This window comes from Prionailurus viverrinus, chromosome D3 (assembly GCF_022837055.1).
Source record: "Prionailurus viverrinus isolate Anna chromosome D3, UM_Priviv_1.0, whole genome shotgun sequence".
NCBI classification, from domain to species: domain Eukaryota; kingdom Metazoa; phylum Chordata; class Mammalia; order Carnivora; family Felidae; genus Prionailurus; species Prionailurus viverrinus.
This window is the reverse complement of record NC_062572.1, coordinates 21769411-21794973: the sequence shown is the minus strand read 5'-3', so window position 1 is coordinate 21794973 and position 25563 is coordinate 21769411. Positions and strand designations below refer to the sequence as shown.

General features: G+C 47.6%; 2 gene segments (V, D, J or C); both read left to right on the top strand.

The window, feature by feature from the left end:
* Positions 1–14260: 14260 nt before the first annotated feature.
* On the top strand, positions 14261–14773 carry LOC125148965 (immunoglobulin lambda variable 5-37-like). The segment is given in 2 exon segments: positions 14261–14325; positions 14447–14773. Coding segments are annotated over 2 exon segments (273 nt in total).
* A 5754-nt stretch (positions 14774–20527) lies between these two features.
* Positions 20528–21072, top strand: LOC125149387 (probable non-functional immunoglobulin lambda variable 5-48). The segment is given in 2 exon segments: positions 20528–20607; positions 20729–21072. Coding segments are annotated over 2 exon segments (390 nt in total).
* The last annotated feature ends 4491 nt before the right edge of the window (positions 21073–25563 follow it).

Here is a 25563-nt window from a genome sequence, read left to right as displayed (position 1 = left end):
AGGATGTGCACTAAACACCAGCTCTCCCGGGACAAGGCCGATATCAGGAAACCTATAGCAGGTCTCTGTCCCCATGGGAAGCTCAGTCCACAACCATCTCTGGACTCCAATCTGCACCTGAGGGGCTGTGTGTTACATTGATTCTGAGAGCAGCAGCCTGAATGCTGCTCTCATGAGGCCAAGGCCATAGGGAAGTGACACACAATCTCCCCCTGCTGTCAGGGCTGGGCTGACACTCTCTCAGCGACACCTCCAGACAGGGTGGACTTTTACAGCAAACTCTACCATTCGAACCCAGAGCCACAAGGCTTGTGACCTCAGGGACACAGTCCCCCTTATCTCCACCTCTCCACCACTCACATGTGGGCTCTTTGAATGACCTGGAACTTCTGGGTCCAGGTGGCCTTGGGTAACAGAAATTCATTCTTTTAGTCATGGATGGATGAATGAGTACTTGCTCTGTCCTGAATATGCTGCACACAAGGCACAGGGATACAACTTTGCACACCCCAGAGACAATTCTGACCCCAAATAGTTTTGTCCTGGAACCTCTCTCAGTGTTTAATAATTCCATCACCGAGATGGCTCTGAGATTCAAAGGAACAGGCCCCTTATAGGGTTTCACTGGATACCATGTTGGGCTTTCCATCTTGCTAAATCAGACCCATGATAATAAAACTCATGACTAAAAAAAAAATAAGAAGAAATGAATAAAAAATCAAACTACTTTAGTAAAATTTTATAGACTCCTATTCACCTGAAAACAGAAGGCATTCCTATTCCATTGTTTTTCTATCCTTGATTTTAACCACAATCTCCATCCATATTCTCTCTGGAGTAAGCACAGACCTGGGAAAAATACACTAATGATTTTACCTGCATCTTCTCAATGACATCAGCATCAAAATTAAATCAATCTTAATGAGACGAATTTTATGTAAAAGGACACACCCATTTATATGCAGGTTTGGCTAAGTGGTGACTAATACATAATCTCTGTCAACGGATCCTTGTCAGAGCATCCGCAATTGTTATTCATTTTCTCCTAGAACTTCCTACAGGTTTGTTCCTTGTGCTCTGAGGTCAGTGCCACACACAGCCTCACATGGCAGGGCTCCTGCAGACTGTGCGCTGGGAGAACAGATCCTAGGAGGGAATCACTGCCCACAATGTATGCAGAACTGTTGTTTTAAGCAGGTGGAAATCATAATGGATTACAAAGATTTTCAGTGAGTAACCCCTCTATGCATGGGCACTAGGACTTCTATGCACAACCTGGAGAGAATCTCTCCCCATCTCCTCAGTGCTGCAAGAACCTCAGAGGAAGGAAATCCTGGAAACCAGGGAGGAATCACATAAGAGGAAAGATCCAGTGACCTGCACAAAAGGGGCCACGTGTCCATGGGGACCGGTCAGTGCTTTGGACTTGAACCTGATCTAAGAAGAGTTTGTGTAGAGACACCTCATCAGACCAGACCCATGAATAGCCAAGAGAGACATGGACAGACTCACCCTGAAGAATCTGAGTAGAGCATAGAGTCTGCCTTCAGGTGATGGGAAGACATATAAGGGGACACTTGACTTGGTCCTAATGCAGGAAACCGTGGACAGAGCAGTGAGGAGGCAAGAGCTGTCTCTGATGAGCTCTGGTCACCATGTCACACAATGGTGTGTCTGTGTCTGGACATTAGGGGGAGCTCAAGGCCAGCTTCAGAGGAGTCAGGGGTGATCAGAGCTGGGACCTGGCACCTGGCACTGCTTGTGCTTTCTGCTCAGGGCTCACAGCTGTGACCTCACTGATGGCCAAGGGACCTGACCACGCCCAGTGAGGGATCTAGAGCTCAGGTTCTCATTTGCATGGATGGGCCCTCCCTCTCTCCGAGGATGAAGAGGGGAAGGGAGACATTAGGGGAGGTCTGCCCTGCTGTGGGCCTGCAGAAGGAAGGAAGGATCCGCAATAACCTCCACCATGGCCTGGTCTCCTCTCCTCCTCATCCTCCTCGCTCACTGCACAGGTGACTGATGTGGGGACAGGGGAAAGGGACACACTTTCCTGGGAGGACAAAATGGGCCCTGCTTCTTCCTCCTGTCTCTATACCAGCATCACCTTCTCTGTCTCTCCCCCCTTTACAGTGTCCTGGGCCCAGTCTAGGCTGACTCAGCCGCCCTCAGTGTCTGGTTCTCTGGGCCAGAGGGTCACCATCTCCTGCGCTGGAAGCAGCTCTAATATTGGTGGTTATGTTGTGAACTGGCACCAACAATTCCCAGGAATGACCCCCAAAACCATCATCTATGGTAATAGCAATCGACCCTCTGGGGTCCCAGATCGATTCTCCGGCTCCAAGTCTGGCAACACAGGCACCCTGACCATCACTGGGCTCCAGGCTGAGGACGAGGCTGATTATTACTGCTCATCGTGGGACAGCAGTAGCAGTGCTCGCACAGTGTTCCAGGCCTGTGGGGAAGTGAGACAAAAACCTGCTTTCTCGTCTGTAAAGAGAGGGAACAGACCAGCAGTCGCCTGCTCAGCTAGGCCTGTGATGCTCCTTATTTTTTTGCTGATACTCTGGGCCCAGGTCCATCCAGCGACACCTCGTGTGACTGAGGCTCTTCCTGTCCCTTCTGTTCTCAAATTCACTCTGAGCAGACCATTCTTAGACAAAGAGTCTTCACGAAACAGATGTTTTGGTTTTGTTTTTTGTTTTCTGAGTTATTTTGCTTCTAGGCTGGATCATATTATTTTTTTCTTTTTTTTTTTTAAATAAATGAAACATTTTATTTTGCCTCTGAACTTACCATGGGACCTCAGTTACACCCATGCTCTTCTTGAAGAAAAAGTCAGTCTTGTTTGCGTATGATATTTTACCCAATTGGTTATAAATGGTGCTGGTTAGTTTTTGTCTTATTTCCTGATTTGAGAAATAGATGCCAACTTAAAATTACAAAATTATAAAAATAAACCCCAAAAAAATTTGTCCATAGGAAAAAAACTGCCTGTGAGTGTCTATAGCAGTTTCATTCATAAACACTAAAAATTGAAAGCAACCAGAAATCTGCACAGGGATGTTTTTTCCAGGCTTATCTCTAATCACTCAAACCTGGAACCAACTAAGATGCCACCAAATAGGTGGTACATTTATAAAATGGGATATGATTCACAGGACGATTAGAGTTATAGCACATACTGGAAAGGGCAAAACTCTCAAGAGTATGAACATTTGTGGTTCCTGGGGGACTGAAAGTAGAAAAAGAGTTGATCATATGAAGAGAGGAAAATGTTTCCCAGCAATACAATTATTCTATATGATAGTAATGACCCTGAAATGACACTATGGCATTGCCAGAACTCATGGAAAACTGTACAGCCACATGACAGAACCTTAGAGTGCACATGCAAAAAACTAATTTAGGAGAGTTGGGGCCCATGATGGAATGCAGAATGTGACAATTCTATTGACTTCCAAGACAAATGCGTGAACCCACCTCGGTGCAGTGGTTGGGAGAAAGCTGCTGAGCTGTGTGACTTTGCAAATGAGTGGAGCCTCTACATGTAAAGACGTAAGAAACTGCATGCAAGTTCTGAACTCTAGGAGATAAGGTGGTATCCCATGGGGGAACAGGTAGATTATTTTGAATTGGCTGCACTATGTACTGGAACGGAACAAGCAAGTAAATGGTGGTGGTGGGGCCAGATTGCTCACTTTAAGAATGGAAAGTCACAGCTATAACCAAGGGAAGAGACTTAAGTGAAGTGTGTGGTCATGGATTAGAGCGGGAGACGGCAGTTTGGAATCATGTGTAATATGGAAATAGTCACCAATATGTGCACATTGTTGGGTTAGTGTACTCATATATATGTCTTTGTCATCTGAACAAGACTGGAAGCAATGATGCCTCATAGCCATGAGATGCATTTTCCCACATACTGCCTTCTAATACTGTTCTCCAGGGAAGAGATGTAGGCTTCTTTGGAGAAATGCTTAATTCCTAGTCAGGAATTACACAGGATGAGCATAGAGTAACCTGTAGTGTCAGAAAGTGAAGAATCCTTCAAAACACACAAGCGCATCCATGCACACCCACCACATACATGCAAGTGTGTGTGCGTGTGCGCGTGTGCACACACACACACACACACACAGCAGGGTGTGTCAAGGACCTCATGAGCCAAATTAAAGGGCTCCCATTGGGCAAAACTGGAAAGATTTGAGCAACCAAATAAATGTAATAGTATGGGGTTAAAACTCAAAGTCTAAAATATCTGTCCATGATCCATATTGTTAACTGGTTGTGTAAGTGAATAAATGGAAGGAGAAGAGACATATTCCCATGCAGATATTTCAAGGAACAAGTGTAAATACTTGGCCCTGAAGGATGTCAGGCATAATCCCCACTCAGTAAGTATGGACAAAGGTACAAAAAAGGAGAGTCTAGGGGCGCCTGGGTGGCTCAGTCGGTTAAGCGGCCGGCTTTGGCTCAGGTCATGATCTCACGGTCCATGAATTTGAGCCCCGCGTCGGGCTCTGTGCTGACAGCTCAGAGCCTGGAGCCTGTTTCAGATTCTGTGTCTCCCTCTCTCTCTAACGCTCCCCCGTTCATGCTCTGTCTCTCTCTGTCTCAAAAGTAAATACACGTTAAAAATTTTTTTTTAAAAAAAGGAGAGTCTAAGAAAGTTTCACAATAAGAGAAGCTTAAGGAAACATCATGACTAAACATCACAAAGAATCCTTGAACTGGATCTTAGAACAGAAGAAGGACATTAGGTAAAAACTAAGAAAATCTGAATAAATTGTTATGGGTTAAACTGTGTCTCTACCAATTCATGTGATAAAAAGTTCCCCCAAATCTTATATTTCAGGATGTAACCTTATTTGAAATGAGATTGCTGCAGATCTAATTGGCTAAGGTGAGACCACTAAGGTTTAATTGCATGTGTCATAATTCTTTTCTCTCTTTGGTTTTCCTCTGACTCTTTGGTTGGAGTGATGGTCAATTGTGTATGAATATTTTAGAGAACAGAGCCTATGAACCCATTCTTCAATTTCATAGAAGGCCTTGAGATTACAGAAAAGAAATATATAAAATGCTGTTTTCTTTTTAAGGTCAATCCCTAGGGCATTTACCAAATAAACATGATTAAGGCTAAATATGGGTTGGGTACCTTATCCTGGAGGCCCTTTCATGTAGAAATGGAGAAATTCTAAGACAGCAGAGGGCCCTTGTACAGTGTAATGGTTTATACCGGTCCTCATACTGAGAACAATTATAAATCTGGACTAATAAAAAGGAAAGTGAATCATATGTATGTCAGAGAGACAGAAGAAATAATGAATTCCCAGGGTAACTGTAAAGGGTAAGTGAAAACCCAGCCTGAGAAGCATGAACAGTAGACACGTTTTGGTTGAAAGCATTTTAGTCTCATGACAAATACAGACATCAAATCTCAGGACCTGTGCAGGGGGTTATGGTATGTAACAGGACACTCTCATAATACAGCAACATTGGTCTCCCTGTAAGGAAAACTGAAACAAACTTTTTAAATTTTTATTTACTTAAACTCAATTAGTTAACATACAGTGTAGTATTGGCTTCAGGGGTAGAACCCAGTGATTCATCACTTACATATAACACTCAGTGCTCATCCCAACAAGTGCCCTTCCTAACGCCCATCAGCCATTTAGCCCATCCCCCCACATACCTCTCCTCCAGCAACTCTTAGTTTTTTATGATGTATTTAAGAGTCTTTTATGGTTTTCTTCCCTCTCTGTTTTTATCTTATTTTTGCTTCCCTTCCCTATGTTCATCTGTTCTGTTACTTAAATTCCACATATGAGTGAAATCAGTCTTTCTCTATCTCACTTAGCATAATACACACTGGTTCCATTCACATTGTTATAAATGACAAGATTTCATTCTTTGTGATTGCTGAGTAGTATTCCAATGTATATATAGATACCACATCTTCTTCAATCATTCATCAGACGATGGACATTTGGGCTTTTTTCATACTTTGTTGATTGTTGATAGTTCTTCTATAAACACCAAGGTGCATATGCCCCTTCAAATCAGCAGTTTTTGTATACTTTGGATAAATACTTAGTAGTGCAGCTGCTGGGCCATAGGGTAACTCTATTTGTAATTTTTTGAGGAGTCTCCATACTGTTTCCCAGAGTGGCTGCACCAGTCTGCAATCCCACCAACAGTGCAAAAGTGTTCCCCTTCTACACATGCTCACCAACACCTGTTGTATTTAGCCATTCTGACAGGTGTGAGGTGGTATCTCATTGTGGTTTTGATTTGTATTTCTCTGATGATGAGGGATGTTGAGCATCTTTTCATGTGTCTGTCAACCATCTGGATGTCTTCTTTGGAAAACTGTCTATTTATGTCTTCTGCCCATTTCTTCATTGGATTATTTTTGGGAGATGTTGAGTTTGATAAGTTCTTTATAGATTTTGGATATTAACCCTTTATCTGATATGTCATTTGCAAATATCTTCTCCCATTCCGTCGGTTGCCTTTTAGTTTTGTCGATTGTTTCCTTCACCATGCAAAAGCTTTTTATCTTGAAGTCCCAATAGTTCATGTTTGCTTTTATTGCCTCCAGAGACATGTCTAGTAGGAAGTTGCTGTGGCCAAGGTCAAAGAGGTTGCTGCCTGTTTTGTCCTGTAGGATTTTGGGTTTTTGTTTTGGGTTTTTTATTAATATAATTTATTGTCAAATTGGCTTACATACAACACTCATTCCAACAAGTGCCCTCTTCAATACCCTTCATCCATTTTCCCCTCTCCCCCACCCCCATCCACTCTCAATTTGTTCTCTTAAATACAGAGGCAAACCCTCCCTCTCTGTAACTATGTTTTCCCCTTCCCTTCTCCCATGGACTTCTGTTAAGTTTCTCAAGATCCACATATGAGTGAAAACATGATATCTGTCCTTCTCTGACTGACTTATTTCACTCAGCATAATACCTTCCAGTTCCATCCATGTTACTGCAAATGGCATGATTTCATTCTTTCTCATTGCCAAGTAGTATTCCATTGTATATATAAACCACATCTTTTTTATCCATTCATCATTTGGTGGACATTTAGGCTCTTTCCCTAATTTGGCTATTGTTGAAATCACAGCTATAAACATTGGGGTACATGTGCTCCTATGACTTAGAACTTCTATATCCTTTGGGTAAATTCCTAGCAGTTCTATCGCTGGGTCATAGGGCAGTTCTATTTTTAATTTTTTGTTTTCGAGAGCAGCTGCAACAGTTTGTATTCCCACCAACAGTTCAAGAGGCTTCCCGTTTCTCCACATCCTCGCCAGCATCTATAGTTTCCTGATTTGTTAATTTTAGCCACTCTCACTGGTGTGAGGTGGTATCTCAGTGTGGCTTTGATTTGTATAACCCTGATGATGACTGATGTTGAGCATCATTTCATGTCTGTTGGCTATCTGGATGTCTTCTTTGGAACAGTGTCTAATCATGTCTTCTGCCCATTTTTTTCACTAGATTATTTGTTTTTGGGATGTGGAGGTTGACAAGTTCTTTATAGATTTTGGATACTAGCCCTTTATCTGATATGTCATTTGCAAATACCTTTTCCCATTCTATTGGTTGCCTTCTAGTTTTATTGATTGTTTCTTTTGCAGTGCAGAAGCTTTTTATCTTGATGAGGTCCCAATAGTTCATTTTTTGCTTTTAATTCCGTTTCCTTTGGAGATGTGTTAAGCAAGAAATTGCTGCGGCTGAGGTAAAAGAGGTTGTTGCCTGCTTTCTCCTCTAGGTTTTGATGGTTTCCTGTGTCACATTTAGGATATTGTTGTGTTTCATTGCATCACTTAGTTCTCTAATTCTCCCCTCATACTCCTGGATTTTTTATCTCTCTTTTTCTCAGCTTCCTCTTTTTCCATAATTTTATCATCTAGCTCACCTATTCTCTCCTCTGTCTCTTCAATCCGGGCTGTGGTCGCCTGCATTTTATTTTGCACCTCATTTATAGCATTTTTTAGCTCCTCATGACTGTTTCTTAGTCCCAAGGTATCTGTAGCAATAGATTCTCTGCTGTCCTCTTTGCTTTTCTCAAGCCCTGCGATTAATTTTATGACTATTATTTTAAATTCATGTTCCGTGATATTGCTTAAATTGTTTTTGATCAATTCGTTAGCTGCTGCTACTTCCTGGAGTTTCTTTTGAGGAGAATTCTTCCATTTTGTCATTTTGGATAGTCTGTGGGGTGGCACAGAACTGCAGGGCACTTCCCCTGTACTGTCTGGAGTAACTTGTGTTGGTGGGCGGAGCTGCAGTCACACCCGATGTCTGTTCCTAGTCAACCGCTGGCATCACAGTGAGACTGGTGTGTACCTTATCTTCCCCTCTGCCTGGGGCAGGACTCATTGTGGAGTGGTGTGGCCCCCGTCTGGGCTACTTGCACACTGCCAGGATTGCGGTGCTGCTTGTATGGGATCTGGTGTATTAGCCAGGGTGGATCCGCAAGGTGCACCAGGGAGGGAGGGGTAGGCTCAGCTCAGTTTGCTGTCAGTGGTCACCTGCGGGAAGGGCTCTGCAGCACCAGGAGGGAAGCAGACAGAACCTTCCAAGGGATGGATCTACAGAAGCACAGTGTTGGGTGTTTGTGCGGTGCAATCAAGTTCGTGATGCAACTGGTTCCCTTTGGGAGTTCGGCTCCAGGATGGGAGAGGGAGATGGTGCTGGAGAGCACCCTTGTTCCCCGTGGAGCTGAGCTCTGTCTTCTGGGGCTCAACACCTCTCCCACCCGGTGTCCTTTTGCCCTCCCGCTCTCCGAGCAGGGCTGTTGACTTTTAACATTCCAGATGTCAAGTCCCGCTGGTTTTCCGAACTCATGGAATCCGGCCCCTCCGCTTTTGCAAGCCATACTTGGGGGCTCTGCCTTGCCTGGCACGCTGCCCGCCCTCTGCCCCAGATCCCTCCCACCAGTCCGTGTAGTGGGCACCACCTCTCAGCCCTTCCTACCCTCTTCCATGGGCCACTTGTGTACGCTTGACTCTGGAGAGTCCATTCTGCTAGTCTTCTGCTGGTTTTATGGGTTATTGAGCAGATGTGGGTGCAATCTAAGTGATCAGCAGGACTCAGTGAGCCCAGCATCTTCCTACGCAGTCAGCTTCTCTGAAGAACCTGCCTGTGTATATAAAATTCTAAAGATTGTACCAAAAAAATGTCAGAAGCAAGAAATAAATTCAGTAAAGTCACAGGATACAAAATCAATGTACAGAACTCTGTTGCATTTCTATACACTGATAACGAAGCTGCAGAAAGAGAAATTAAGAAATCAATCCACCTGTCTCTGGTTCTCACTGTGGCTTATCCTCTGGGTGCTCACAGGCCCTTGGGGAGCCCCAGGTCAGGCCCCACAGCTTTCGCTCCATCCCCTCCTGGGGTGAGATTTCCAGACAAGGGTCAGGTTCAGGGTTCAGGCTGGGGCTGGCCAGCCAGGGGGAGGGGACTGGTTTGCATGAAGGGTCTCTCCCTCCCCTTGGGCTGCTGGAGGCAATAAGAGAGACTCTGGGAGCCCATCTGAGGGACATTGAGGACACACTGCTGAACAGGGGTCTCCACCATGGCCTGGGCTCCTCTCCTGCTCACACTGCTGGCTCACTGCACAGGTGGCTGGAGGCTGGGATCAGGGCTGGAGACGACAGGACTGTGGAACCATGTATGGGCGGTATCCATTGACCCCTCTCTCTCACCCCGTGTCTCTCTTCTGACTTGCAGGGTCCTGGGCCCAGTCGGTGGTGACTCAGCCATCTGCAGTATCCTAGCCTGTGAATAAGACTGTTACCATCTCCTGCACCAGAAGCAGCAGCAATGTTGGGGCTGGAGGTGTGTCCTGGTACCAGCAGCTCCCAGGCAGTGTCCCCAACATTGTCATCTATGGTAGCAGTGCTCCGCCTGCGGGGGTCCCGTCCAGACTCCCAGGCTCCAGGTCAGGGAACGTGACCTCCCTGAGCATCTTTAGCCTCCAGGCTGAGGATGAGGCTGATTATTACTGCTCAGTGTGGGATCACAGTCTCAAAGCTCACACACTGCTCCAGGCCTGTGGGGAAGGGAGACCCAAACCTACTGTCCCCTCAGCAATGGGACTTCCTGTGCAGCTCACACCCCTTGGCCCACGCAGCTGCTTCTTTTTCGTGTCTTCTAATAGTGGAGTCTTAGGCAAGGCTAGGGAATTTCGTCTAGAAATAGTGTCCTTGTTCTCTCCAATTGTGCCCGTTAACCCAGCCCTACTCAGCAAAACATTGTCTCATTTTCTTCCGTTGGGCAAGATTTACTGCACACCTGGGGTCAGGCTGTCCTGAGAATTGAGTCCCCGTTGGGTCAGACCCCGGCAGGTTTCATGTGTTCCTGATCAGGATAGACGACTGTACAGAGATCCGTCCCTGCACAGCCTGTGGTGAATACCAAGTATGTGCCAGGCATGACTCTTGGGCTTAGATACAGCATGAGTGCGCTAGGGACAATCTACGTCCTCATGCTGCTGAAAATGTCCTGGGAGAGAAAGAGGACAAAGAAGTATGAATAGCAACACATAAGATGTTTCTGGAGAGTGAACAAGGGTGAGGCAGTGAGGTGGACCTGGAACATTGGAGGGGTTGACAGGAAACCCCTGAATCTGACGTGCTGAGATGATGTCTCAGTGCTACATAGATGATCAAGGAGCCAGAGGGGAGCGTGAAGAGAGGACCTGGCAGAGGCTGTTGACTGTGTCCCCATCAGACCCCTCCTCCTCAGGTCAGGGGTCCAGGCTTGGGTCCTGCTGGAAGAGCTGTGCTGAGAGGTGGGTCCCAGGGAGCCACCTCTGTCTTTCTGACAAGGCAGAGCTGCCTTTTTCCAATCCCTTCCCCTGTGGTCCTTGTTGATGGACTCCCCAACTCCCACAAGCAGTAGACAGAAGAGGAATCCAGGGGAGGGCCCGGGGGTCTGACCCTGCTCAGTAAAGTGGGGTCAGAGGGAGAAGGAGCGCCCCAGCCTTCCCAAGCAGTGGGATGTGGCCAGTCCAGGCTTCTGTCTGCCCCCTATGCCAGCCGCAGGACACATCATTCCTCAGGGGCCAGGTCTCTGGTCACCCTGTCCTCCACTCATGTAAACCCATGAGGGAGGGTCAGGATCTGGGGAGGCTGCTGTAAGGAATGGAAGGGTGGGTGGGGGTCAGAAGGTTGCAGCCTAGTAATGGGCCCAGAGGTGAGGGATCTCCCCCAGTAGTGAGGAGGGGGCCTTGGAACTGGCGGGAGTCAAGAGGGCCTTCCCTTCCCCCAGGCGCGATACTCACATTGCCTTTCACGTGCTTTGTCACCTGTAACGGGGCCAGAAAGGGGTGCTGTGGGCACGTGTATGAAGCACACGGGTGAGCCCAGAGCTGTGGACCCAGCACCTGGCAGCCATCAGGAGCAGCTCAGTAACGAGGGTCCAGACAACCACAGGCCTCTAACTGGGGTGCCAGTTTTGTCACAGAAGACAGGGTGTTTTTGGGGTGTGAAGGTATGTGGGATAGAATGGAATAATCCATGTGGTTTTGGCCAGCAATCAGGGACAGAAGTCAGCGCCACCAGGGGGCCAGCCATCAGTGTGATCGCTAGAGGATACTCACCTGATAGGACCTGGGGCTCATCACCACCCAGGCTGCCTGTGCCCTTAGGTTAGCTCCTCTCTTCTTCCTCTGGCTCATTCCACCTGTGAAATCCCAGGGCACGGGAGCTGGACAGACGTACAGCAAGGGCGTACCTGAGTGCAGCAACTCCACCCACATGGGAATTTCTGGATAGAAGGAGATTTTCAGGAGCCCAGTCTCCGTAACAGAGCTTTAGAGGTCAGAGTCTGCGTGTCCATCATGACCTGGGCCCCTCTCGTCCTCACCTCCTTTCCTCCCCACACAGCTGAGAGCCAGACTCACCCAAGGTGGGTGGGAGATGCACCAGCTCTGCTCCAAACCCTCACTCTCATTCACAGTGGACTCCTGCCCTGCTCAGACTCCTCTGGGTCCCTTTAGAGTGTCTGTGAGACAGGCAGAGCTGACTCGGCCACTGTCAGTGATCAAGGTCCTAGAATGATGGCCAAGTTCTCTTATACTGGACACAGTAACATTGCTGGCAATGAGGCAGAAGCTTGGCTTCAGCAACACCTGAGCCATGTCCTCAAACTTCATTTCAATGGAAGAACAAACATCTAGCCCTCTGGGATCTCCACAGATTTTCTGGATGCAGGGCAAGCAGCCTGGCTTCCCTGAACATCCCTGGTTCCGGCTGAGGGGGAGGCTGTTTATTTCCGGTCAGCATGGAAAAACAGCCTTGGAGTTGCACAGTGCCTCAGGCCAGTTGGGAAGCGACACCCCAACCCTGAGCTCCCAGGCGTCACCCATCACCTGAAGACCACGTCACTGGCCCCTGAAGAGACAAGAGCTGGGTTTCCACTGACAATCCTGTGGACCACTCAGGATTGGAAGACATAATAATGTGAGGATAAAAGGTCATATCTGCAGAATTAGCAAGTGCATGGGAAGTATCATTATGAATCTATTTGGCCTTTATGAATATATGTACATTCACGTGCTTTCCTGAAGGGGAGACACAGATTTCATGTTTAAGTAAATCGGTACTTATTTTTCCAGGTCTTTCTGTTCCATTTGGAGATGCTGAATTCATGTGTTCAGCTGGTCCATCTCTCTTCCCTCCAGGAGACATGTTCACCAGGGTCACCAGCCCCCACCCTCCCCTGTTTCTTGGGCCTTGGCACATGTTCTGCCCTCTGACCCAGGGCTATCTCCCTTCTGCAGGGACATCAGTTGGGTCACCTTACAAGATCCCACCTTACATACCACAGCTGTGCTCAGACCTCTGTGTCCTGATTCCCGTGCACACCGCTCATGCACCTGGGCAGTATCCCTGTCTGTATGTCCTTGGAGCACCCCGTGTGTCCTTCCAGGTACCACATGCAGTGTCTGACAACAGGAGACATAGTTGCAGCTCCACGGATACAGTTGACAGAGGTGGCCCTTTTGCGATAAATCATAGTCTTCACTGAGGTGCTCTGCCCTGAACACCTGCTCTCCTGGGCTGAGGCTGATGGTCAGGAATCCCCAGGAGAGTCTCTATCCCTGTGGACAGCTCATCCCCCAACCATCTACAGCTCCACTCAGAGCTTGGTCAGGACACTGATTTTGTGACATAGCCTCAGTGCTGCTCTCACGGAGCTCGAGCCTCATGGGGACAACAGACACAAACCCCCTGTGCTGTCAGCGGTGGGCTGTCACTCCCTCAGTCACTGCAGTGGTACCTCTATCCAGGCTGCATTCTGAAGGAAAGTCTTCTGTCCCAAACCAGAGCCACAGGGGCTGTGATCTCAAGGACAAAGCCTGACTTTTCTCCACCTCTCCATCACTCAGATGAGATAGCTTTGACACAATCTTTGGGGTCCAGGTGGCCTGGGGTACTAGAAATTCATTCATCTCGTCACGGGTTGTTGAATGAATAATTGCTCTATACACAACATGCTGGACACAAATTGCGGGGACTGTAGCTGTTCCCACTGCAGAGAGTGGTCAGCCCCAAATCCTTTTGCCTTAGAAGCTCTGTCTTTTGGTAATTTTATGAGTATTATTGTTCTGAGTGCCTAAGTAGAGACCCCTCAAAGGGTTTCATTGGGCATCATGTTGACCTTTCCTACCTGGAAGACTAGACCCACAATATAAATAAGTGATTTTAGAAAAAGGATATAAACCCCTCTTATACTGAGAACAGAACAAATTCCTGCACAGCAAGACCTTTCTCTTTCCCAGGAGGGTCAATCTCAAGTTATGGAAACACAGGCATCAGGGAAGCCAGTGGTGGGAAAGGAGAGGTTCACCCAGAGACCAGCAGGGGGCACTGTGACACTGTGTCTGGGGCTCTCTGCAGGACAGGGGCATCCAGCTGGGCAGTCCTCCACTGACAGAAAGCAAGGACTGGGCCCCTTGCGTCTAGTGGGCCAGGGCAGGTGTGTCTGGTCAGGACCTGGAGGAGTCCCTGGACCTGGGGCTGTGTGTGGTCCCCACAGCTGCTGCTTCCAGGCCCACCCAGGGGAACCCAGTGCATCAGGAAGTCTCCGTGTCCAAGGGCCACAGACCCTGTGTGTGCACATGGAGAAGAGGCAGGTGTGGGTCTCATTTGCATGAGCAGCCCCTCCTCTGTGACCCTGTGGTCGGGGATAAGACAGGCCAGGGCCATCCAGCCCCAGCTCTGTGGCCTAAGAAGGGCGTCTCTGTGTGTCACCATGACCTGGATCCCCATCCTCCTCGTGCTCCTCTGTCACTGCACAGGTAGGGACAGGATCCAGGGCACCAGGGTGGGCCCGCAGCCAGAGTCAAATCCCTGTGGCTCAGCTCCCCAATCTCATGTACCCTGTCCCTTGTCTTCCGTCTGCTGTGTCTGTGGTTGCAGGTTCCCTGTCCCAGCATGTCGTGACTCAGCCAGCCTCCCTCTCTGCATCTCTGGGAGCCACAGCCAGACTCACCTGCACCCTGAGCAGGGACATCAATGTTGGAAGCTATAACATATACTGGTACCAACAGAAGCCAGGGAGCCCTCCCCGGTATCTCCTGTACTACTACTCAGACTCAGATAAGCACCAGGGCCCTGGGGTCCCCAGCCGCTTCTCCGGGTCCTAAGATGCCTCGGCCAATGCAGGGCTTCTGCTCATCTCTGGGCTGCAGCCTGAGGACGAGGCTGACTATTACTGTGCAATTTGGCACAGTAGTGCTGGTCACAGTGACACGCACTCATGGGGAAGTGGGACAAATACCTCAGCCTGCTCAGACCCCTGCACTCTGACTCTCTTCCAGTTGAAAATAACTTGAATGCACACTGACTGTCTTTGGAAGTAGCTTCTAGGTCACAATACGCTTCCTCCTCCCACTGTCCTATTCAAGTTCTTTGTGTTGTCAGGAAAACAAACAAGCCAACAAACAAACAGGCATCAAAGAAACCCACGACAATGCCAACATTTTGTCTGGTGGTTAAAGTGTAAAACTCAGAGAGTGTTGAGCTGGCCCTTTTTCTCTTTACAAAGGCACATCCACTGTCTTAGTTTTCTGGTCAGAGTCTGGACCATCGCAGCAGGTGGACAGTCCTCCAGAATGTGGACTCTGTTCCTCCAGGGATTGGGGCAGAGGCTCCCTTCCCTGCAAGCTCCTGTGCTCAGAGCTGGCTGAACAGCTGTGTGTTCCAGGTAGGATGTACTAAATACGATTGGTGCCCAAGGAAGACTCAGAAGAGAAGAAATAGCGGGCACAGAGCTGGCTGGGCAACCAGGCTAGCTACTTGGCCCTTAAATTGTGACGTCAGGGGAGGGGGGTTAGCCAGGGGAGAAACTTAGGTGTCAGCAAAACTCTCCGTAGTGCTTGTGAAGGTAACATGCAGCGCTCCTTCATTGCTACAAAATGCTGGGTCTGCTCTTGGGAAGGTGGGAAGTAGATCCCACAGATGTGAATTTACCAAAGCAGACACCATCAGGGACTTTGGGTACCTCTGTGGCTGGTTTCCTGAACTCCAAGGCCCTGACTCTGTCCTCCTCTCTTCTCCTGTGACATCAGGGCTCATCTGTGATCCAAGCAGCAGGGAGGTTGTGGGGCGACAGGGCAGGAGGTCCCCTATCTGTGCACAAAGAAGTCCAGTCCTATGTCTTTCCAGAACGAAGTTCTTCCATTTGTGACAACATGGACGAACCTGCCAGATATTACCCTAGGAGAAATAAGCCCTACAGAGAAAAAAAATGCTATATGATCTCATTTATATGTGGAATCTACAGGAAAAATAATTTTAAAAATTACTGTCAAGTTTTACTGATGACGATGAGTTACAATAGGGTACCACATACCAGGACAAGAAGGATATTTGTATTAGTACAGCTTCTTACATATAATTTGATTTTGAACTGATAATTTATAGTGATGAAAATAAACATAACAAGATTTAATATTTTAATCACTCTTTATTGTGGAATTCAGAGATACTGAGTATACTCACCATGTTTTGTAACCACCACAACTGTCCATTTCCAGAGCTTTTTCATCATCGCGAGCACCCAACAGGGGAATGGGTAATCAGGAATGGCAGAGGAGCCAGGCCCCAGGAACCCATGCCAATGCAGGAAGCAGCAGAGGGCAGAGGGCAGCTCCCATGGGGGCTGTTGGCAGATGTGGCCTGACGCGGCTGAGAGAGTCTTTAGGCTGGGCTTCTTACCCCGGATTGACCATGTCGATGCATGCTGACCACCATGGCATGCGTACCAATGTGTCCCATTGCCAGGTGTCCAAGAATACCAGCTTTCTCTCCCAGAGTGTGTCAGGAACACCAGTGAGAACCTTAGGATCTCGATTGGGTCACCTGCTGTATGATTCATCCATATGCCTATCTGAATCCCCTCCAAACTCCATGTCACTTCTCCTCTAGGAACTTTGCAAAGGCCCTGTTTTCAGTGTACTTACTCCTTGGTGGTCAAGAGGAACTTGGACTACCTTCTGGTCTTTTTATTCTGTGGTATCTATCTATGTGTGGCTTTCTAGGCCAGTTTCATACTGTTTGTATTCCTAGAACCTTGTGTTAAATTTAAGCAGGAAGTATGGTGCCTCCAGATTTATTCTCCTTTCTCAAGATAGCTTGGGCACTTTTAGGTCTTTTTCTGCCTCTATATAAAAGTCAGGACTTTTTTTTCTATTTCTGTGAAAAATATCATAGGAATTTTCATAGGAATTGCCGTGAATCTATAGATTGTTTTGGGTAGTATGGTCATTTTAAGGTTACTTTTGTTGTGGAAAACACTGGATATAGGAATTCTGGATGAAATACATTATACACACAGCTTCCCTTATCAGCAATAGTCACAGATAAGGTTCAGAGTATTCTGTGACTTCTCATGTGCTTCAGCATTTTGTAGTGACGGATGTGAACTGATAACTTTTCTCTTAAGTTTTAGGTCTTCTTCTTCATCTTGAAATCTGATGCATATAATTACACCTTAACCACTGCCTCAAGAATGATTTTGGCTAATAGAATTGGATTTAATATGAATCTTTTTTTGACATTTATTTATTTTTGAGGGGGTGCAGAGAGAGAGGGAAACAGAGGAACAGAAGCAGGCTTGGCATTGATAGCAGAAAGTCCAATGCAGGGCTTGAACCCAGGAACTGTGAGATCACGACCTGAGCTGAAATCGAAAGTCAGATAGTTAATGTACTGAGATACCCAGGTGCCCGAATTTACTATAAATCTTTATGTCTGATGTGAGTTAAGTCTCTGAACACAGTTGATGACAAAGAAAGCAATGGCCGTATACGTATCACGAAACAATCTACTAACCATTCAGAAACGAGCATTGGATCACATTCTTATTCCACAGTGGGATGAAGTCCAATTTTGTGGCTTTTCTTTCACCTATTACTCCAGAAATTGTATGTTTTTCCATTTCCCCGGCCACCCTTCTAGTTCTTTCTGCTGCATAGCGACTACACAAGGCAAGGGTATTTTACAATGCCTCGGGATGGTTACACAATGTTTTCAGACAGTGCCATTTTCGTTCAGATTCTTATTTTCCCTGATGTTTGGAGAAATCTCATAATTTAATGGTGATATGATTACCTTCCCCTCAAAACCAGCAGTTACACTGTTGCTACTTCAGATAATAGATGGCTTCCAAGAGCAAATGAGGGTGACTTCCACAGCCTGGGGTGCCTCTGGTGTAGACTCCCCCACCTCTGGTCTTCTGCCCCGTGGCTATCAGGAGACAGGGACTAGGACTGAGTCAGAAGAGACCCTGTTTGTTCATACCCAGTGCGGGCTTTGAAATTCCCAGTGGACTCACTCCTGGAGGACTGACCACTAAGTTTCTCCAAAGAGACAAGAGTCCATTTCATTGGGGAGGGCAGAAAATATTCCCAGGGATGGGGTACATGTGGAATGAACTAGAAGCATGGCCAGGATGTGAGAAGCAGATGCATGCCCTCAGTCTGCCTTTCCAGGCAAGAAACTTGGGACTGAGGCCACCAGGGACATGGAGGAGATGACTCGGGGCAAGATGTCACCTTGTCACTCAGTGTCCCAGGCTCCCTGCAGTCATTGATTCTGGGTAGTCCCAATATATGCCTCTTTCAAGGTCTCCCCCAGGGGACATCAGGGTGACCAAGGGGCAGTAAAAGAGAGGAAGTTAATTTGCATGAAGCACCTCTCCTCCTCATAGGTCTGCAGGCATGAAAAGGCCCAGAGGAGACCCCAATCCAACCCAAGAACATGAGGAGGAAAGACTTGTGAGGATCCCCACCATGGCCTGGATGGTGCTTCTTCTCAGGTTCCTTGCTTATGGCTCAGGTCAGGGGAAGAGACTGCTTTCTTGGAGGGCACATAAAATCAAGGTTTCAGGGTGACCCTTGCTTCTCATAATAACACATGTGCCTCCTTTTGGTTTTAGGAACCAATTCTCATACTGTGGTTATCCAAGAGCTATCACAGTCAGTGTCTGCAGGAGTCATGGTGACACTCACCTGTGACTAGCTCTGGGTCAGTATCTATCAGTAACTTCCCTGGCTGGTACCAAAAGACTCCAGGCAGGGGTGCCCACACCCTTATCTACCATAAACAGTCACCTGTCTCAGGTCCTTGATCACATCTCCAGGTCCATCTCCAGGAACAAAGCCGTCCTCACCATCACAGGGGCCAGCTTGAGGATGTGGCAGATTAGCACTGTATGCTGTCTCCGGGTAGTGGCATTCCACAGTGATCTCAATCTATGGAGATGTGCAACCAGGGCTCAGAATGTCTCAGCCCTGAGCAGCAGGGAAGCAAGCGAGGGGGAGGATGGTCGACACCACCATGGGAAGGGAGGCTCCCTAGCCTGATTGTGCTGTGCAGTGGTTCATCCCGATGTGCCCATCCCATCTCTCCCAGTGTGTGTCCATCTCACCAGTGTGACCCCAAGACTGGGCTTCCTTTCTACATCTGCACATATAATGAAGGGGAGGGGGTTCAGCACCTAAATATATCAACAAATGGTCAGAGCCAGCAACCTCAGCAACCTGCTCCCTGTGAGATGCTTATTCATATGACATTAAGAGCCATGTTGTCATTCACTAATCTGCTGATGGGGACAACTGAATAAGTTATGCAGGCCAAGCCGTCAGTCAGGCAAATACTGTAACACCCACATCCTTCCTATGGGGGACAGAAGGCGTCTCTAAAGCCCTGGTTGTCTGTGATGTTTCCACGCCTCTCAACATGTCACACCGTGGTCTCAGTTTGACACGGGGACAACAGACCCATCACCTGCCCTCCATCTGCTCTCCCACCTGACTTCCCCTGTGTCAGTCAGAGCATTCCTGTCTCTGTGGGCATCACCCTCTAGCCACGTAACTCTCTGGACCATCACTCCCTCTCCCACAGCCTGCGGTCCATTCAGTTACCTCCCTGTGTCCCACTAGGGGACACAACCCATTTCACCCTTCCTGTTTTCTCTGCTGTCATCTTCCTCCAACCATCCCCCGGGGTTGCCTTCTACTTCTCCTCGCCCCAAAATCTGTCTTAGAACTTCCTGCAGTACTAAATCTCTAATGAGCAGCACTGACCAGGAGAAGCCCAGCTGGAATGAAAAGACTCCCAGCACAGGGATGGGAGGTTGCAGGATGGCCCCACAGTGGTCCTACTGGACTCCCAGGCCCTGCTCTGTCCCCATACCCTCAGCAGCCTCATCAGAGTTTGTGGAGTCCTTTCTGCCATGCTCCAGAAAGGCACAGATTTCCATAATCTGTGTCCTTCTCTGTGAAGGTTTGTGACCGCTCACCAAGTTCCTGTTCACTCATCACCCAGAGTCAGCCTGCCCCCTAGGAGCCCCCTGTGGGGGCAGATCCCCTGCTCTCTGTTCCCTGCATCTTGTCATCAGTTCCACCGGGATTCCTAGACTGTCCTGGGTCAAGATTGCTCCTGTTCTTCCCACAATAGCCCTGCCCAAGGAAAAACCCGGTTCAGGGAGAGAACACCAGGACCTCCATCCTTCTCTGAAGGGTCTGTCTCACATGGTGGAAGCACAAACATCAGGGACGCAGGTCAAGGAGAGCATTAGCAGCAGTGGGAAAGAACGAGAAAGTGGAAAGAATGAGACGTTTGCCCGGAGAGCAGCAGGGGTTGATGTGAGATCATGTCTAAGGGTTTCTGCAGGACAGGGGATCCAGCTGGCAGTCCTGCACTGACAGGAGGCCCCAGGTCTGGGCCCCCGTGTTTCCTGTGGGGACAGGGCAGGTGTGTCCCATCAGGGCCTGGTGGAATCCCCTGGACTTTGACCTGTGTGTGGTCCCCTCAGCTGCTGCCTCCAGGCCCACCCAGGGGGAACACAGTGCATCAGGAAGTCTCCGTGTGCAAGGGCCACAGACCCTGTGTGTGCACATGGAGAAGAGGCAGGTGTGGGTCCCATTTGCATGAGCAGCCCCTCCTCTCTGAGGCCTGTGCACAGGGGATAAGAGAGACCCGGGGCAGACAAGCCCTAGCTGTGGGCCGAAGAAGGGGGTGTGTCACCATGACCTGGATCCCCATCCTCCTCGTGCTCCTCTGTCACTGCACAGGTAGGGACAGGATCCAGGGCACCAGGGTGGGCCCGCAGCCAGAGTCAAATCCCTGTGGCTCAACTCCCCAATCTCATGTACCCTGTCCCTTGTCTTCCGTCTGCTGTGTCTGTGGTTGCAGGTTCCCTGTCCCAGCATGTCGTGACTCAGCCAGCCTCCCTCTCTGCATCTCTGGGAGCCACAGCCAGACTCACCTGCACCCTGAGCAGGGACATCAATGTTGGAAGCTATAACATATACTGGTACCAACAGAAGCCAGGGAGCCCTCCCCGGTATCTCCTGTACTACTACTCAGACTCAGATAAGCACCAGGGCCCTGGGGTCCCCAGCCGCCTCTCTGGATCCAAAGATGCCTCGGCCAATGCAGGGCTTCTGCTCATCTCTGGGCTGCAGCCTGAGGACGAGGCTGACTATTACTGTGCTATATATCAAGGTAGTGGGAGCAGCTATCGTTACTCACAGTGATTCAGATAAGCAGGAAGTGAGACAAAAACCCCTGCATCTCTTTTATTGAGAAGCTTCAGTGGAGGCTTGTGTATGGGACACCACTGTGGGAACACCTGTCTTTGAGGAGGAAGGAGTGGCACAGTGTTATTGCCTGACACAGCACAGGCATCCTAGGAGTGCACACAGGTGAGGGAATAGAGCCAAGTACACATGCCCCAGGGTCTACAATAGGTAGACCCTTTATGATGATACAAACCCAGTTGGAGGTTTTAGTCACATTCGGTTTGCAGAAATGACTGAGTTTATATCTCCTAGCTGAGGCCAGAAGGTATCTGTGTCCTGCTAAAGGGTCAATCAGGGAACATAAAAAAAAGTCTACGGTTTGATTGAACGACCTTCCTCCCCCTGGGACTGGGCAACATAAGGATGGTTTTCCTGGAAAGAAACCTGGTCATGGCTACGCTGCCTTCTTTCTCTTTTAGGACCTGTGGCTTCAATACGCATATGCCTAATTGTTGCCCCTTCCCCCCTCCAATTTAATCCACTTTTGAACTTTGTGTCCTCCAGAATGCAAGAATTCCATATATGAATGATGGTTCAACAAGGATTCCAGCCCGGGGCAACAGAGGATCCGCCCCTCCTAAATCCCATGGACCAGGCCACCAAGGAATTTCACTCAAATCACCCGTCAGCATGATAGTATAATAACATGCTCTGGTCTATAACTGCACATAACCCCAGACGGACAGACAAGTTTATGTATAGACAGCACACCCCCACTGTTCAACATGAGCCGCTACTGAAGATGAGACCTCTGCCCAAATGGCAAGGATTTGTCATTGTTGATCTAGCAAGCGGGAACATAGAGGCCAGTTTTAGGCGACAGGCTTGAGCAATGGTCACCTGAGTATGGTAGAAGGTCCCACAGTGACGAGTGGGCTGGGTGCAAACAGGCCCGTTAGACAAGTCACCTCAAAATATCTATAAGCCCTAGCTGACTCCTACCCAGACACAGGTACCAAAAAAGGAAAAAAAAAGCCAAATATTTCACACCTCCTTACCTTCCCCTCTTGACCACAGCCCCCACCACTGCCTCCTGGGAGACCATCTCTGCTTTGCTGTCCTGCCTGCTGCTCCCTTACAGCGTATTCCCTAAACTTCTATCTCCTTTGCTCTGCTTGGGTGAATTCTTTCACCACCCATGCTGCTGGCCTACACCTGATTGGGTTGCCCAACAATCCAAAGTTTACTCCTAAATTAATCTAAGAAAGCAAAAACCTTTGTTGCACAGGTGGTAAGGAGGCTGTAGTGAAAATGGCGCCCCCAGTCTCACGGGTAATTATGACACAACGGTGCCACAGGCCCACTAAACTGGGACACTGGGCTGGTGCTCCTGGAATAGACCTTCCAGCACAAACAAACTTGAAGGTTGAGGTGACAGATGTTTCCTAGGGTCTGGAAACTCTCATGACTAACTCCCCCAACAGCAGGCCCATCTGGACCAAGAGAGAGACAGAGGCATAGACAGACAGAGGGAGAATGTTCTCCAGTCTGTTTGGTTGGCCAAAAAGTTGCACCCAAACAGGTACATTTTCCAGACTGTGAACACCAGGCAGAATATGCTCACTAGTCATAAAGCCAAGATATTAAGGTCATACAAGATGAAAGAGAAATCCACATCTGTTTATAATAATAATAACAATAATTATTATTATTCATTTATTCTGGCTAGGGCTTGGTTTCTTCAGCCACACCAATCCCTAGGAGGGATGTGGCATGGGGTTGGGAACTGAGGGGTGCTTTACAGTATACCTTCTTTCATGGAAGTTTTCCTCAGATTGACAGATCACCTAGTATCAATCTAATTTATTCTGCGACCAATTTATACTAACACATGTGTCTTCTTGAAGTGCTGAGTGCTCTAAATGCTTTGAAGACCTAAGCTCTGGGGAACTAGATGGCTCAGTTGGTTAAGCATTCCCATGTTGGCTCAGGTGATGATCTCATGGTTCATGGGTTTGACCCCATATTGGGCTCTGTACTGACAGCTGAGAGCCTGGCACCTGCTTCCAATTCTGTGTCTCCATCTCTCTCTCTGCCCTTCCCCTGCTCACACTGTGTCTCGCTCTCTCAAAATAAATAAATAAACACAGACAGTGTAAATAAATAAATAAACACAGTGGGTAATGGACAGAAGCCTGAGACAAAGGAGAGGTGACAGGGTGCGCATCCAAGAGGGTGTGAAATTTTTCTGCTCAGGAGACTAGAGAGCAGGATGCAGCCATTTTCGCCTGTAGCAGACCCACACTTACCCACCCCAGTGAGCGAAGCAGCACCACCAAATGGAGAATGGAGCCATTACACAGAGCCCTATCCATCTGCAACCTCTGGGCACATCCCCCAGAACAAGGCAAACCCCTTCCATGGGCTGAATCTGGGGACCATGTTGTGCTACAAAGTTTCAGTTCTAGGAGACACTGGATCTAGCTTCTTTCAATTTCATTTTGTTTGCTTGTTCGTTTGTTCTTTTGTTTGCTCCAGTTTTTGTTGTTGTTTTTATTTCTTTTCTTTCTTGGATAAAAAAAGAGCAAAACTTTTTACTCTATTTTATTTTCTTCATTTTGTATACTTTTATTTTTTAAAAAATATTGTAAATTTGTAAACTGTTTTTCTTTTCTCTTTTTTCTCTTTTCCATCAAAGATCTCTCCTCAAGCAGACCAAGACACATCTAGCATCTAGCTTCCTTTCTTTGCTTATTTTAAAAAATTTGTTTAATTTTAATTTTTAATTTTAATTTATTATTATTTTTCCCCAAAGTGACAAGATGGAGAAATTCACCCCAAAAGAATGTAAAAGGAGAAATGATGTGCAGGGATATAATCAACACAGATATAAGTAAGATGTCTAAATTAGAATTTAAAACCATGATTATAAGAATTCTAGCTGAGATTGAAAAAAACATAGTAGACCCCTGAGAATCCCTTTTTGCAGAGACAAAAGAACTAAAATCTAGTCAAGCCCAAGTTGTAAATGCTGTAACTGAGATGCAATCTTGAATGGATGCCATGACAGTGAGGATGGATGAAACAGAGCACAATCAGTGTTACAGAAGATAAAATTATGGAAAATAATGATGCCGAAAAAAAAGAGAAAAACAAAGGCAAAAGATGACAACACAGGATTTAGAGAACTCAGGGACTTACAAAGAGGCATACGTTCATATCATGGGTGTCCCAGATGATGAAGAGAGAGAAAAAGGGGAGAACATATATGTGAGCAAATTATAGCTGAAAAGTTCCCTAATCTAGGGAAGGTACAGACATCAAAATCCAAAAGGACAGAGAGCACAAATTAGATTCAACAAATAATGGGCATTACCAAGGCATATCATAGCTAAATTCACAAAATACACAGAAAAACTGAGAGTCATGAAAGCAGCATGGTGGAAAAGGTCCTTAACCTCTAAGGGAAGACAGATCAAGGTCACAGCAGATCTGTCCACGGAAATTTGGAAGGCCAGAAAGGAGTGTCAGGATATACTCAATGGGCTGAATGGGAAAAATATGTAGCCAAGAATCTTTCCTCCAGGAAGGCTGTCATTCAGAATGTAAGGAGAGATAAAGAGTTAACAGGGAAACAGAAGCTAAAGGAATTTGTGACCACTAAACAAATCCTGCAAGAAATTTTAAGGGGGAGACTCAGAATGGAGAAGACTCCAGGGTGCCCAGCCTCTTCGCTGGATCCAAAGATGCCTTGGCCAAGTCAGGGCTTCTGCTCCTCTCTGGGCCGCAGCCTGGGGACGAGGATGACTATTACTGTGCTACAGCTCATGGCAGTGGGAGCGGCTTTCATTGCTCACAGCATCTCAGATAGTGAGCAAGCGAGAGAAAATACCTTTGAACAAAGATCATGATCCCAACATCTTTTCAGTATGAAACTTACCTGGAGACACATGCAGATGGGATTCTACTGCAGAAAGATCTTTCCTTGAACAGGGAAAATAGAAATGCTCATGTTTGAATGTAATGTGAGAAAAAATTGGGCATCCCGGGAAGACACTGACAGTTGACATAACAGAGGCCAACCGCACATCCCCATGGGGTCTGGAGAAGATGTACAAGAATAAATACTGTGTCTGCACCTGAACGTGCTGCCCAGCAAACATTCATCCACACATCAGTGTCACCATGTGGTCCTTAAAGGGCTTTGTGTCACTACTGATGTACCCACAGGTGACATATGGACAATAACCCTAGTCATAGTCAAAGTGCCCTCTGTCTGAACCAGCTACATGTGAATCTGGACCAGATCCTGCAGACTCTCCCTGCCAACACCCCCCAAACCCTCCCTCCTCTTTTCCCATCTGTTCCCATGTCCCTCAGACCCTCAGTCTCTCCCTCTGGCTCTTCAGGTCTGACATCCATCTCCATATTAGGATTTCAGAGGAAACTAGAAGTGATCTTGCTGTAGTTTCCTATCTCCAGGGTCCATCCCTCGGGAGGAAAATG